This window comes from Rattus rattus, chromosome 17 (assembly GCF_011064425.1).
Source record: "Rattus rattus isolate New Zealand chromosome 17, Rrattus_CSIRO_v1, whole genome shotgun sequence".
Classification (NCBI taxonomy): domain Eukaryota; kingdom Metazoa; phylum Chordata; class Mammalia; order Rodentia; family Muridae; genus Rattus; species Rattus rattus.
Genome location: NC_046170.1, coordinates 19400477 through 19415240, shown reverse-complemented (window position 1 = coordinate 19415240; position 14764 = coordinate 19400477). Strand labels below are relative to the sequence as shown.

Below are 14764 nucleotides of genomic sequence, written 5' to 3'. Positions count from 1 at the left end.
AGTGGCTATTAGCCCAAATGCTTGAATTACCCTAGATGCCTAGAACAAATGAAACTCAAGACGGATGATCAAAATGTGAATGCTTCACTCCTTCTTTAAAAGGGGAACAAGAATACCCTTGGCAGGGAAGAGAGAGGCAAAGATTAAAACAGAGACTGAAGGAACACCCATTCAGAGCCTGCCCCACATGTGGCCCATACATATACAGCCACCCAATTAGACAAGATGGATGAAGCAAAGAAGTGCAGACCCACAGGAGCCGGATGTAGATCATCCTGAGAGACACAGCCAGAATACAGCAAATACAGAGGCTAATGCCAGCAGCAAACCACTGAACTGAGAACGGGACCCCTGCTGAAGGAATCAGAGAATGAACTGAAGAGCTTGAAGGGGCTTGAGACCCCATATGTACAACAATGCCAAGCAACCAGAGCTTCCAGGGACTAAGCCACTACCTAAAGACTATACATGGACTGACCCTGGACGCTGACCTCATAGGTAGCAATGAATATCCTAGTAAGAGAACCAGTGGAAGGGGAAGCCCTGGGTCCTGCTAAGACTGAACCCCCAGTGAACTAGACTGTTGGGGGGAGGGAGGGTTGGGAGGGGAACACCCATAAGGAAGGGGGAGGGGGATGTTTGCCCGAAACCGGAAAGGAATAACACCAAATGTACATAAGAAATACTCAAGTTAATAATAAAATAAAAAAAAAAAAAAACAATTATACACCAAAAAAAAAAAAAAGAAAATAAAAATGTAGAAACTCAAAGAAGAGAAAAACATGAAGTTTCCTTATAAGTGATTAAGACCACTCAGTACATTATAGTAAGTTCTGAAACCATGGCTAAAATATCACAGAACACCCCCTGAAAGAGTAATGGTGACTCTCAATATTCAATACTATTAAGGGATATCTGTAGATAGAGCACAGCACAAATATCATTTGCAATTGCCTAGTATAAGACTCTGGGATCCAACCCCAGTGTCATAAGGAAGGAAGGAAGGAAGGAAGGAAGGAAGGAAGGAAGGAAGGAAGGAAGGAAGGAAGGAAGGAAGGAAGGAAGGAAGGTAGAAGGAATAAAGGTAGGAAGGACAACTAAAGGGGGTGTTAGAATTATGATCATGGGCTATGGTAGCATAAAACCATTGAATAATATCTATTAATATCTAATATTTGTCATTTCTCTAAAGCATTATAGAAAGGAGAACTTACATTAATAATATTTAAACCGTGTTAGACCAGATGACATCAGTCAGTGTGCTTTGTTATTTTCAGTGAGTGAGCTTCCCAGAGAACTGTGATACTTTCAAATAAACTTCATAGGGTTTAAAAAAAAAAAAGAATAATATATGGTCATATATTAATGCATTAGTTCTAGCTATTCTTCTGAAGTGTTGTTTTCTATTTAATTGCTGTTTTAAATTTAATTGCTTGATTGTGTATAATTTTTTTAACCCAGTGCTGAGACTATAACTTGCTTAAGGACATGTGCAGTGTCAAATTTTCTACACTTTACAAACACCTACCGGCAAAACATAGCTCTTTGGAGTAAACACATAGGCAGGGCTGACATAGAGGACCCAGTTGTCATCATTAATGATAATTGTCCTAAGAACCCACTACATTTTCCCAGCACTGTTAGCTACCAGATCCTTCGGAAGTCATTTTTGTCTTTATATGTATAATCTCTCAAGGAATCAAACAAGGGTACATTGTTTTCATCTCTTTTTCCTACATTGCTAATTTCAAGATAGGGTCTCACAGTGTAGCCCTGGCTATCCTAGAACTAATTATGTAGGTCAGACTGGTCTCAAACACACAGAGATCCTTCTGCCTCTGCCTCCAAGTGCTGGGATCAAAGACATGCGCCACTGCACCCAGCCTTTTTTGTGGTTGTTGTTCATTTTACGAATGCTCGTTAGGAGCCTCCCAGACAGGCTTAGAATCCAGCCAACATATAAAACCAGCGAAGGCGGGGAAGGGCAGGTAGGAAGCATGATGCAGGGAAAAGTAGCTAGTCAGGGAAAGGAGTGATGCAGGAGGCTTTAGGAACAGGCTCCTCTTAGGTCAGTGGAAACCTCACCCATACCTTAGGTCCTTTCATCACCACATGGTTGGGATGGCTGCCAAGCTCTTCAGCTGAAATAAGCCTCCTTTCTCTTGAAGGACTTGGTTTCTGCAATTTGTCACCCAAGACCTCCTCATGAGTTTGAATTAATGTGTCAGGAAGTATTTCCATACTCCAGCTTTAAAGTAATGTGTGTGTGTGTGTGTGTGTGTGTGTGTGTGTGTGTGTGTGTATGTGTGTGTGTGTGTGTAGAAGCACTTGGCTGTGTGAGACAGATACTCAGGAGGCCTTTCCGTGCGCCTAAATCAACATCCTATGGCGCTTGCCATCCTCTGCCTCACAGAAGAGGCCTGTGTGTTGCTGTCTGTCTTCTCCAGCAGAATGCTGACCCTACCCTGGCAGGAACCCTAAGGCATGACCGTTACAGCCACCTTTTGTTGCCTTAAGGGAACCTCTAAGTGCCTCAGTCTGCCACTCCTGGAAGCCCTCCTGGCTCCCCAAGACCACTCAGACAGGGTCTAGCAGCAGATCACATGGTCGACAAGAAGAAAGAAACAAAAGTGCCAAGTCCAGCTCCCTGTTCCAGCTCTGGCTCGTCAATGAGTCTTGAGTGCTGTGTCTGACTCTGGCTATTTTACATAGTTTTCAGTTGTTGCTTTTATTGCTGTTGATGGGTTTCTTTCATAAGTCACTAATTCCTACTTCCCAGAAGAACTCCAGTCAGTCCCCAACTCTCCATTTTAATTATCAGGGGTCTAACTGTCCGGAAATTATCAATTTTTACAACGATCACAATCAAAAGTCAATAAGCAGGTGTGGGGGAGGCTCAGTTGGAAGGACAGCTGTCTAACACGTGGGAAGCTCTGGCTGGGATCCAGAGCACTAATAAAACCATGCCTATAATGCCAGAACTTGGGAGATGGAGGCAAGAGGGTCAGAAGTTCAAACCCATATTCAGTTACATAGAGAGTTGGAGGACAGTCAGGACTATGTGAGACACTGTCTCAAAGATAGATAGATAGATAGATAGATAGATAGATAGATAGATAGATAGATAGATAGATAGATAGATAGATAGATACATACATACATACATACATACATACATACATACATACATACATAGACAGATAGATAATAGAAGATAGATATAGACAGACAGACACACAGACAGATAGTCAGACAGGTAGGCAGATAGACAGATAGATTAGATAGATAGATAGATAGATAGATAGATAGATAGATAGATAGATAGATAGATAGATAGATAGATAGACACATACATACATACATACATACATAGACAGACAGATAGATAATAGAAGATAGATATAGACAGACACACAGACAGATAGTCAGACAGGTAGGCAGATACTCAGAATAGCAGAAATTGAAGTCTTTCAAATATAATCATTCTCTCAGTGATATTTATTGAGGACATTTTGTGTACCAAGCTCCAGCACCCTCGGTGAACAGCAGCCCAAGCCTCCACAGGACTCATGTTCCGCTCTGTTCTATTTAAACAGAGAACTTTCTGGGGGCTGGAAGTTCTCACTCATCTTCGAACTCTCAGGATTTGACCAATCAGAGGTCATGGGTTAATATATGCTAAAACAAACAAACAAACAAGGTAGATCCACCCACACCGATCCTTCTTCTGTCCTTCCTCCTCCATGCTTCCCAACAGATCGTCTTTTTGCAGTGGAACTCAAGGCCTGGCCCACACTTAGCTGTTGCTCCAGCACCGAGCTACACCTTGTCCTCCCTCCCTCCCTCCCTCCCTCCCTCCCTCCCTCCCTCTCTTCCTTCCTGCTTTCCTCCTGACTCAGTTCACTTCTGCTCACTCTTGTAGCTGGGAACAGTGTCCACAAATATCTTCTCCAGACACTAAACAGAAGCAACAACTATGTTATCTGTGTTTGTCAACAATAGAAACATGTTGAAGGGAAAAATACTCCTTCAGACCCTGAGAATTATGTTGAGTTTTCTGGTTTTTCTTTAGGCATTGGAATCAAAGGAGACACTGCTGAAGAAAATAAGGATTTTAAAGGAAAGGCTCCTACACGGATCCAGTTCAATCCGGGCCAGTCTACAGCCACATGGAAGGTGGGACTTATACCTGACACCAAGTATGAGACCTCAGAAACGTTCCAGATCGTTCTCTCTGAACCTGACATGGCTGCACTGGAGTTTCCAGAGATGGCAACGGTTGAAATTGTAGATCCTGAAGATGGTATGCCACACACGATTTAATAAGGGGGACGGGAGAGGGGCTCTCCTGAACTCAGTTCTCCTGCTTCTTACTTAACAAATACTTCCTGTCCTTCTCATAAACCGCACAGTTAGTCGTTGCAAACATAGGAGCCAATGGCTGCACGCTTCTGAGGAGGTATGATAAAATACCACCGACCTGGTATTTTACTCCTGCTGAAATGTCTTCTCGTCTTTTCTAGAATCAACAGTTTACATTCCGGAGGCAGAATACAAACTGGCAGAGGCTGTTGGGGAGTTTCTGGTCCCTGTAAGAAGATCTGGAGACATTAGCCAGGAGCTCACAGTCATCTGCTCTACTCGTCCAGGTCTGAGACTCCGTGGGGATCCGAAGGGGGGAGGGTGCACATGGCAACAGGGACTATCAGAATGGGTGGGATTCTGGGTGGAGAGGCGGAGGGGCAGGTATCGGTCACCAGGCTCAGCCCAGCCGCTAGTTGCAGTTTCCTGTCCTTGCAGACTCCTGCTCAGGTTTCCGAGTGCTCCAGCAAGCGGGTCTCGGCCAAGCAGAGATAAATGTATTGACACTGAACAAGAACGCCTGCTCTCGTGTTTAGCTACGTTTGAAAAGAGTTGGTACTAACTGATGGGAAATATAAGCCAGGCACAAGACCTTTTCCGGGCTCTATGTCCTCAAAGCAACACTGTGAAATACCCTACTCTCTCTTCCTTCTTCCTTTCAGTCTTACAACTGTACGTAGCCTCCGACCTAGAGATCTGGAGTTCGCTGGCCTCTAGATACGGTTCCATTCTTTGTGGCTTCTCCAAATGTATAGGGAGAAAGATTTAACTCTCCTACATCTTACCCCTTAGGTTCATTGAATACCTACCATCCACGTGGAAATAGGAAAAGGCTTTTGTTTAGTTCTGGCTAGAGCAAGGAAGTCTGCCTCAGGCATTTGGCAGAGTTTCGAAGGCAGGGAGGACAGGAAAACTGAGCGGTAGGAAGAGGAGGAAGATGTCAGGTGTGGCTTAACTCCAGATGAGGGTGTGGGGAAGCTGGAGCTGAGATAAGGGCTGTCCTGTGTGATTGGCTGAGAGAGGTAAGGGGTGTCCTATGTGATTGGCTAGGAGACCATGGTTGTTCCTAAGTGAGAGGGGATTAAAAGGTGTGGAAGCTGAGAGTTCTGGCTCAAGTCCTCACCATTTGTCCTGATTACTGCAGATCTGGGACTCAGCTTCCTGAGCTGTCTGGGCTCCTGGTGTTCTGGGGAGTTGGGGTGGGGTATGTATTTATTTACGCACGGTGTGTGTGGTGTGTGTGTGTGTGTGTGTGTGTGTGTGTGTGTGTGTGTGTGTGTGTGTGTGTGTGTGTGTGTGATTATATACACCCATGGGCATATGGAGGCCAGAAATGCCAGCTGGTGTTTGCTTTCCCCCTGAAGCTAAGCCTGCTGCACACCAGGCTGGACTGGTAGAAGCTTAGTGGGCATGGGTGGGTGCGGGTAGGATCTGTCAGCGGTGAGTGTGAGGCATACTGGGGAGAAAGGGGGCATTTATGCCCCTGGAGAGGTGGCCAGGGTCTCTAGGACAAGGTTTGTGTGGCTGTGTACCATTAGCCAGGAAAAGGATGTTGGAAGATGCTTCATCTGGATATTCAGGGACTGTTGGAGGGGAGGGGGAATCTTATAAGGTCAAACAAGGAGGGAAGCCTGATAACTGTCAGGGTAATAAATTCTTGCTACGATTGATGATGGGGAGGTCAAGTTTGTGGCACCAGGGGAGTGGGACTGGAGCCAACTCCTGCCATTCTCATCTGAGGTATCGGAGATAAAGCTCTCCTTCACCCTCCGTTTCCCGGGCCATTATGGTCTCTTTTTTTCCACTGGATGGTTTTAGCTCCTTTGTCAAAGATCAAGTGACCGTAGGTATATGGGTTCATTTCTAGGTCTTCAATTCTATTCCACTGATCTGCCTGCCTGTCTCTGTACCAATCCCTACAGTTTTTATCACTATTGCTCTGCAATACAGCTTGAGGTCAGGGATGGTGATTCCCCCAGAAGTTCTTTTATTGTTCCGAATAATTTTGGGCTATCCTGGGTTTTTTGTTATTCTAAATGAATTTGCAAATTGCTTTTTCTAAGTCTATGAAGAATTGACTTGGAATTTTGATGGACATTGCATTGAATCTGTAGATTACTTTTGGCAAGATGATCATTTTTACTATATTAATCCTGCCAATCCCTGAGCATGGGAGATCTCTCATCTTCTGAGATCTTCTTCAATCTATTTCTTCAGAGACTTGAAGTTCTTGTCATTACAGATCTTTCACTTGCTTGGTTAGAGTCACACCAAGGTATTTTATATTATTTGTGACTATTGTGAAGTATGTCATTTCCTTAATTTCTTTCTCATCCTGTTTATCCTTTGAGTAGATGAAGGTTACTGATTTGTTTGAGCTAATTTTATAGCCAGCCACTTTATGAAGTTATTTATCAAGTTTAAGATGTCTCTGGTGGAATTTTGGGGGTCACTTAAGTATACTATCATATCATCTGCAAATAGTGATATTTTTTACTTCATCCTTTCCAATTTGTATCCCTTTATCCTGCTTTTGTTGTCTATTGCTCTATCTAGGAATTCAAGTACTATATTGAATAGCAGGGAGAGAGCAGGCAGCCTTGTCTAGTCCCTCATTTTAACGGAATTGCTTCAAGTTTCTCTCCATTTAGTTTGATGTGGGCTACTGGTTTGCTGTATATTGCTTTTACTATGTTTAGTCATTAGCCTTGAATTCATGATCTTTCCAAGACTTTTATCATGAAGGGGTGTTGAATTTTGTCAAGTAATTTCTCAGCATTGAATGAGATGATCATGTGGTTTTCTTCTTTGCGTTTGTTTGTATAGTGGATCCTGTTGACAGATTTCCATATATTGAACCACCCCTGCATCCCTGGTGAATGATCATTTTGATGTGTTCTTGAATTCAGTTTACAAGAACTTTTTTGAGTAGTTTTGCATCGATATTCATAAGGGAAATTGGTCTGAAGTCCTCTTTCTTTGTAGGATCTTTGTATGGTTTAGGTATAAGCATAATTGTGGCTTCAAAAAACAAATTGGGTAGCATTCTTTCTGTTTCTACATTGTGAAATAGTTTGAAGAGTATTGGTGGGCTGGAGAGATGGCTCAGCAGTTAAGAGCACAGACTGCTCTTACACAGGCCCTGAGTTCAATTCCCAGCAACCACATGGTGGCTCACAACCATCTGTAATGGGATTGATGCCCCCTTCTCGTATGTCTGACAGCTACATAAAATATATGTAAAATAAATAAATCTTTTTAGAAAAAGAGTATTGGTATTAGGTCTTCTTTGAAGGTCTAATAGTATTCTGCACTAAACCCATTTAGTCCTGGGCCTTTTTTGGTTGGCCTCTATTTCTTTAGGGGATATGGAACTGTTTAGATAGTTTATCTGACTAAACTTTAGTAACTGGCCTAGAAAATTGTACATTTCATCCAGATTTTCCAGTTTTATTGAATATAGGTTTTTGTTGTAGGATCTGATGATTTTTAAAAATTTCTTCAGTTTCTGTTGTTATGTCTCCCTTTTCATTTCTGCTTTTGTTAATTTGGATTCTGTCTCTGTGCTCTCTGGTTAATCTGGCTAAGGGTTTATCTATCTTGTTGATTTTCTCAAAGAACCAGCTCCTGGTTTTGTTGATCCTTTGTATAGTTCTTTTTGTTTCTACTTGGTTGATTTCAGCCCTGCATTTACTTCCCGCCTTCTATTCCTCTTGGGTGTATTTGCTTCTTTTTGTTCTAGAGCTTAAAGGTCACTGTGTGCTCTCTCTAGTTTCTTTTTGGAGGTACTCAGAGCTATGACTTTTCCTCTTAGCACTGCTTTCATTGTGTCCCATAAGTTTGGGTATGTTGTGCCTTCATTTTCATTAAATTCTAAAAAGTCTTCAATTTCTTTATTTCTTCCTTGACCAAGTTATCATTGAGAAGAGATTTGTTCCGCTTCCATGTTTACGTGGGCTTTCTGGCATTTTTGTCTTTATCGAAAACCAACCTTAGTCCATGGTGATCTGATAGGATGTGTGGGATTATTTCAATTTTCTTGTATTGTTGAGGTCTATTTTGTGACCAAATTATATGGTCAATTTTGGAGAAAGTACCATGAGGTGCTGAGAAGAAGGTATGTTTTTTTGTTTTAGGACGAAATGTTCTATAACTATCTGTCAAATCCGTTTTGTTCATAACTTCTGTTAGTTTCATTGTGTCTCTGTTTAGTTTCTGTTTCCATAATCGTTCCAGTGATAAGAGTGGGGTAATGAAGTGTCCTATTATTATTGTGTGTGGTACAATATGTGCTTTGAGCTTTAGTAAAGTTTCTTTTATGAATGTGGGTGCCCTTGCATTTGGAGCATAGATGTTCAGAATTGAGAGTTTATCTTAGTTAGATTTTTTCCTTTGATGAGTATGAAGCGTCCTTCCTTATCTTTTTTGATAACTTTTGGTTGAAAGTCACTTTTATTCGATATTAGAATGGCTACTCCCACTTGTTTCTTGGACCCATTTGATTTGAAAAAATTTTCCCAGCCTTTTTACTCTGAGGTATTGTCTGTCTTTGTCACTGAGGTGCATTTCCTGTATGCAGCAAAATGCTGGATCCTGTTTATGTATCCAGTCTGTTAGTGTATGTCTTTTTATTGGGTAATTGTGTCCATTGATGTTAAGAGATATTAAGGAAAAGTGATTGTTGCTTCCTGTTATTTTTGTTGTTAGAGGTGGAATTATGTTTGTGTGAGTATCTTCTTTTTGGTTTGTTGCAAGATTAATTTTCTTGCTTTTTCTAGGGTGTAGTTCCCCTCCTTGTGTTTGGTGTTTTCCATCTATTATCCTGTGTAGGGCTGGATTTGTAGAAAGATATTGTGTAAATTTGGTTTTGTCATGGAATATCTTGGTTTCTCCATCTACGGGAATTGAGAGTTTTGCTGGACATAGTAGCCTGGGCTGGCATTTGTGTTCTCTTAGGGTTTGTAACATCTGCCCAGGATCTTCTGGCTCTCATAGTCTCTGGTGAGAAGTCTGGTGTAATTCTGATAGGTCTGCCTTTATATGTCACTTGATCTTTTTCTTTTACTGCTTTTAATATCCTTTGTTTGTACATTTGGTGTTTTGACTATTATGTGATGGGAGGAATTTCTTTTCTGGTCCAATCTATTCAGAGTTCTGTATGCTTCTTGTATGTTTATAGGCATCTCTTTCTTTAAGTTAGGGAAGTTTCCTTCTATAATTTTGTTTAAGATATTTACTGGCCCTTTAAGATAGGAATCTTCACTCTCTTCTATACCTATTATCCTTAGGTTTGGTCTTCTCGTTGTGTCCTGGATTTCCAGGATTTTGGGGGTTAGGAGGTTTTTGCATTTGCATTTTTGACTGTTATGTCAATGTTTTCTATGGTATCTTCTGCCCCTGAGATTCTCTCTTCTCTTCTATCTCTTGTATTCTGTTGGTGATGCTTGCATCTATGACTCTTGACCTCATTCCTAGGTTTTCTATCTCCAAAGTTGTCTCCCTTTGTGCTTGCTTTCTTTATTGTTTCTATTTCCATTTTTAAATCCTGGATGGTTTTGTCCAATTCCTTCACCTGTTTGGTTGTATTTTCCTGTAATTCTTTAAGAGATTTTTGTGTTTCCTCTTTAAGGGCTTCTACCAGTTTACCTGTGTAGTCCTGTATCTCTTTAAGGGAGTTATTTATGTCCTTCTTAAAGTCTTCTATCACCATCATGAGGTGTGATTTTAAATCCAAATCTTGCTTTTCCAGTGTGTTGGGGTATCCAGGACTTGCTGTGGTGGGAGAACTGGGTTCTGATGATACCAAGTAGCATTGGTTTCTGTTGCTTAGGTTCTTACCCTTGCCTCTTGCCATCTAGTTATCTTTGATGTTAGTTGGTCTTGCTGTCTCTGACTGGAACTTGTCCCTCCTATGGGCCTGTGAGCCTGTGATCTTAGGAGTGAGAGCACTCCTGGTAGACCAGCTCTCTTCTGGTGGGATTTGGATGCTGAGGGATGTGGGACAGCCTTAGCTCTAGGATGCAGGTGGAGACGCATCTAGATGCAGAAGGATCCTGTTCCAGGCTGCTCTGCACTTTCTGTGCCCTGTGTGCTCCTTGTGGGTCCCTCTTTGAATGGTTATTGGTTTTGTAGACATGCTGGGCTCTTTGGAATTGAGTTCATGCCCCTGTAATTGGCTGGCAAAAAAGAAGGACTTCACTGGGTAGTGGTGGCTCATGCCTTTAATCCCAGCACTGGAGAGGGAGAGGCAGTTGGATATCTGTGAGTTCGAGGCCAACCTGGTCTACAGGGCTATTTCCAGGATAACAATGGCTACAGAGAAACCCTGTCTTGGGAAAACAAAATGAGCAGATTCGAAAAAGAAGAGGAGGAAAAAGGGAAGAAGTAAGAGGAGGAGAAAGACGAGGAGGAGGGGGAGGACCATTCCTCATGGAGTGCTTCTGCCCACCTAATTTTCTTTTGGCCCTTCAAAACCCAAAAAGGAATAAACCCAGGGCTGGAAAGGAGGAGTCTCAGTGGGCAAAATCTCTTGCCACTCAAGTCTGACCATCTGAGTTTGAACCCCAGAACCCGGAAGGAAAGAACTAACTCCAAAAGTTTTCTGACCTCCACACATGCTGTGACCACACAGTACATGTTACACACACACACACACACACACACACACACACACACACACACACTCATGATAATAGCAAAGGTTTAGTTTTTTTTATTTTAAGAATCAAACTAAGTTAAACTTAGAGTTATTAAAAATTCTATGTGCATCTGGTTGTATCTGGTGTTTTCAAGATAGAACCTTTTTTGTGTATAGGTATATATGTTTGTATCCATATGTTACATGTTTTCAAATGTGTAGGTGTGTGCCATGCATGTGCATGCAGAAGCCAGACATCAGGTGCTGTCCTTTACCATGTGCTTCCTGGTCTCTCACTGAACCTGAAGCTCACCTTTCAGCAAGGCTGACTGTTCAGTGAGCACTTAGGATCCACCGATCTCTGTCCCCCAAGGACTGTGGTTACAGGCTTGCGAAGTCATGCTTGTCATTTTTCATGAACACTGGGGGTTCAACTCAAGTCCTCTTGCTTGCAAAGGAAGAGCTGGGTAAACTGAGCCATCTCCCCAGTCCCTTGAAAGGCCACAAGATTGTCCATCTCTGAATAGACAGCCAAACACAAAAGCACGAAAACCTTTAAAATACATCTCAAGTGCCTTGTCATTTTGCTTGATTGTGACTAGCTCAAGATAAACGATATGTAGACTGTCAAATCCTCAGTCCTCAGGGTCAAAGGAGAATTTATTGTTTGTAGAATATTTATATGTAAACATGCTTGGCCTCTAGATGTTAGAATCCAGGAGCATCCACCAGCTCCAGGTGTGAGTCTTCAAAATGTCACCAGACATTAACAAATGTCCCCTGGGAGATACAGCCAGCCCAACTAACATTTATTGCTCTTCAGTGAAATGTTTTAGTGTTAATGATATAAAAACTTGCTAATTAGATAGTTCTTGGCCCAATATTGTTCACAAAGTAGATATCATCTATCTTTTCTTATTTATTGGCCACTTTCTTGTTAGGAAACTACTCTTTTTGGAAGAAACAGTCAATGAAAAGCAGACCATAAACCCAGAGGAGCAGGAATAATGTTGAGTCACCATATGGTTTCAGTCAGCCTGAAACTGAGTACGTCATAAGTTACCAATGATTGACTTTATCCAGTTGAGCAAGATGCTAGAATAAAACACACATAATGGACCTGACTGTCAGGGGCAACTCAGCATCTAGGTAACTGAGAAAGGGAGTGCACATGTTGTTGGCAATTAATGTCAATGCTAATCACAGCCTATGAGGATCCCCACTGATAGCAGCGGGCAATTTATGGGGTCAACACTGCTGATGGAACAAACTCAATTATCTGGGATTAGCAAGAAAGTCTAAAGGCTTTTAACTCTTAAGAGGTCAGTGAGAAAGAAAAGTATAGAAAGTTATGCATAAACACACACACACACACACACACACACACACACACTTGGCCGGGCCTGACCACCAGTTTCGTCAATTTCACAAGTACAGATGCATACTTGTATACATACACATATACCTACATACATATGTATGTACATATATATAGACAGACAGACATATATGCATATTGCACATACACATACATATACATAAAACACACATATTTGGTAGATGGAGCAGAGCCCCAACAGCCACACTTTATTTCTTCTCTTAGTCTTTATACCTTCTTAGACAAAAGTTCTTTATAAAATCCTCACAGATGAAATGTTACACAAAAGGGGGAGTAACAGAAGAATGTCCATAATCAAAGCATGTTTCATTTCTCTAAGCTCATTATAAGTTCACAGCAACAGTTTCGCATGGCCTTGCTTTACCATAATGCTCATCTGTGCCTTCAACCTTGGACCTAACCTAGAATGAATGTTTTTACTTGACCACAAATCCCTGTCCCAAGCCTATTTCTCTTCTCAGTGCAATTTATAAAAGCTCATTGTATTCCTAATAATGCAGGCTTTACTTACTATTCTGTGAGGAGAGTGCTCATTCTATTCTTGATTCTAAATTTATTACATCTTTCTGGCAAAACAACTAAAACCATCTCTTTAAACTTCCTTCCTAAAATGATTTGAATCAAATCAGGAATTTTATAAAGTCAGTCATTACTTCATCTAAACAGCATTAATTCATGAAAGTTCATCTTCATGTTGATCTGCAGGAAATTTGTCCAATGAAGTGGGCTATTACCCAGGAAGTAATCACACCAGGCTATAGGCAGTAAAAGTCTCCCAGTGTCCACTCACACTATGCCAAATCAATGAGGAGTATGGCAATGACAAACATGAGAAAGCACATCAGCAGCAAGAGCAATACTGGGACAAAGTCTCTCCGGCTGTGCCTCACCAGAGTGTACCCATTGCAAATGAGCAAAATGGTGGGCCATCTCCAGTGAGCTCACTTTTCCACTACAGCATTTCCTGGATGGCATCTGCCACCTGGCCCCACTTCTCTGATTGGCTTTTTTTTCATCTGTGCCTTGATAAGAGGTAGATAGAGGTGGGTAAGTACTGAGTGAGTTCTAAACATCCAGGCGAAAGAAGACTTGCACCACTCTTAACATCTTCCTGTGCTGTCAATGTACTTGTTTGCAGGTTTGTTTTCAGTGTATAGATGTGAAACCCTGCATCTCAGAGGATTTTTCTTCTACCTAAATCAGATCCTTCAGAAGGTCTGTGTGTCTATTCTGGTGGACTAAGGCCTGTTTATCAGCTCCAGGGTGAATATCTGTCTTTTCCCAGCATCTTAACACTTCACTTCCACTGTTATTTTAAAAATTCATCTTTGTTTTGGCAGTGATGATTTTTTAATAGCTAAGATCTTCTGTTATATATTTTTTCTGTGAAAGTTCTGGAAACTTCACTTACGGAGGATTGACTTCACTTGATCCATGGACCAGTGCCAATTCAAGGCCCCTCTGACACTCCCAGCTATTGTCCCTCAGGTTCCATGATTGCTCTTGTTTCTATTTTTGAACCTTGAAGGAGTTGTTGTTGTGGTGTAGTAGTAGTAGTAGTAGTAGTAGTAGTAGTAGTAGTAGTAGTAGTAGTTGTTGTTGTTGTTGTTGTTATAGTTGTTGTTGGAGCAGGATGTTCTGTTTCTGTTTCTGTTGTTGTTTGGGGCTCTGGGTGATTTTCCTCGCTTTCTCTCAGCACAGATAAGCCAAGATGGTTGACCTTGCTTTGGCTGTAGAATGGAGCACCTCTGAACGAGTGTCTCCCTGGCCAAGAACTGGGAGCAGAAGTTGCAAGAAATCCCTGAGATTAAAGCCCTCGATCCACTTTTCCCCCATTCTCTCCAATCCCAGGCTTTCCCCTCTAGATTAAACTGCCTCTAATAAAATTAAACTTTTTATTTATATAAATGGCAATCTTCTGTGTCCTTGACTATCCCATGTACCTAGCCAAAGAGTTTCCTGAATTAAATTAGAATCACAGATAAGCCCAGGGATATCGCTTAATTGATAAACACCTGGGCCCAATGCCCAGCAGCTCATAAAACTGGACATGCTAGTACAAGCCTGTAATGTCCAGCACTCAGGAGCTGAAGGCAGGAAAATCAGAAGTTCAAGGTCATCCTCAACTGCAGGCTAGCGGAGGTCAGCCTGAGACTCTGTCTCAAAACAAACAAATCAACAACAGCAGCAACAACAACAACAGTGCAGCAACTTAGAACCAAGCCCCCGCTGGGTTGTTTGAGACCTGAGGGCATGCTCCAGTTCTAAAAAAACAAACAAAAAAGAAATTCTAATAAGTATTGGCATAAATATTCAATATAGAAAATATTGGTGGGGTGGACAATGGTAACTGCAGAGACTCAGAA

The 14764-nt window shown here is 41.7% G+C and overlaps 1 protein-coding gene across 1 annotated transcript in view; it reads left to right on the top strand.

Annotated features, from left to right (window-relative positions):
• The window catches only part of Frem3 (FRAS1 related extracellular matrix 3), a 67108-nt gene that overhangs the window by 31046 nt on the left and 21298 nt on the right, over nucleotides 1-14764 (top strand). The window contains 2 exon segments of the mRNA XM_032887859.1: nucleotides 4073-4303; nucleotides 4524-4649. Of these exon segments, the coding sequence (XP_032743750.1) occupies nucleotides 4073-4303; nucleotides 4524-4649 (357 nt within the window).